This window comes from Haliaeetus leucocephalus, unplaced genomic scaffold, assembly GCF_000737465.1.
Source record: "Haliaeetus leucocephalus isolate CR32 unplaced genomic scaffold, Haliaeetus_leucocephalus-4.0 Scaffold395, whole genome shotgun sequence".
Classification (NCBI taxonomy): domain Eukaryota; kingdom Metazoa; phylum Chordata; class Aves; order Accipitriformes; family Accipitridae; genus Haliaeetus; species Haliaeetus leucocephalus.
Window position 1 is genome coordinate 3,702,525 of NW_010972831.1, and position 914 is coordinate 3,703,438.

The following is a 914-nucleotide window of genomic DNA, read 5'->3' on the forward strand; positions in this document are numbered from 1 at the left end:
ACCCCTTCCGCAGCACGCCACCCTGCGCCGAGCCCCCGCTGCCCCGCGCCGACGGGCGCGAGCTGATGTACCGCTGGATGAAGCACGAGCCCCTGGGCCCCTACTTGGACGAGGGCGAGGCGGAGAAGGAGCTGGAGCGGGAGGAAAAGGCCGAGTCGCCGCCCGCGGCGCCGCAGCCCCGCTACCCCAGCGTGGAGAGCAACGACCTGGAGCCCGATAACAGCACGAGCGAGGAGACGGGCAGCAGCGAGGGCCCCTCGCCCGGCGACGCGCTGGACCGCTACTGCAACCACCTGGGCTACGAGCCGGAGAGCCTGGGCGACAACCTGTACGTCTGCATCCCTTGCGGCAAGGGCTTCCCCAGCTCCGAGCAGCTCAACGCCCACGTGGAGGCCCACAACGAAGAGGAGCTCTATCACAAGGCGGCGGCCGAGCAGGCTGTGCCCTTCCTGGACAAAGGTGGCCCGGGGCTGGGTGACATCCTGCGGCCCTACCGCTGCTCCTCCTGCGACAAGTCCTACAAGGACCCGGCTACGCTGCGGCAGCACGAGAAGACGCACTGGCTGACGCGCCCCTACCCCTGCACCATCTGCGGCAAGAAGTTCACGCAACGCGGCACCATGACCCGCCACATGCGCAGCCACCTCGGCCTCAAGCCCTTCGCCTGCGACGCCTGCGGGATGCGCTTCACCCGCCAGTACCGCCTGACCGAGCACATGCGCATCCACTCGGGCGAGAAGCCCTACGAGTGCCAGGTGTGCGGCGGGAAGTTCGCCCAGCAGCGCAACCTCATCAGCCACATGAAGATGCACGCGGCCGGCCCCGACGGCAAAGCCAAGCTGGACTTCCCCGACAGCGTCTACGCCATGGCCCGCCTCACCGCCGACCAGCTGGGGCTCAAGCAGGAGAAGGCG

At 69.0% G+C, this 914-nt stretch overlaps 1 protein-coding gene across 1 annotated transcript in view; it reads left to right on the forward strand.

Annotated features, from left to right (window-relative positions):
• Positions 1–2: 2 nt before the first annotated feature.
• HIC1 (hypermethylated in cancer 1) overlaps positions 3–914 on the forward strand; it is a gene marked incomplete at its 5' end in the record, with an annotated part of 1,098 nt that continues 186 nt past the window's right edge. The window contains one exon of the mRNA XM_010573918.1: positions 3–914. This exon is cut by the window's right edge and continues 186 nt beyond it. Coding sequence (XP_010572220.1) covers positions 3–914 — 912 coding nt within the window.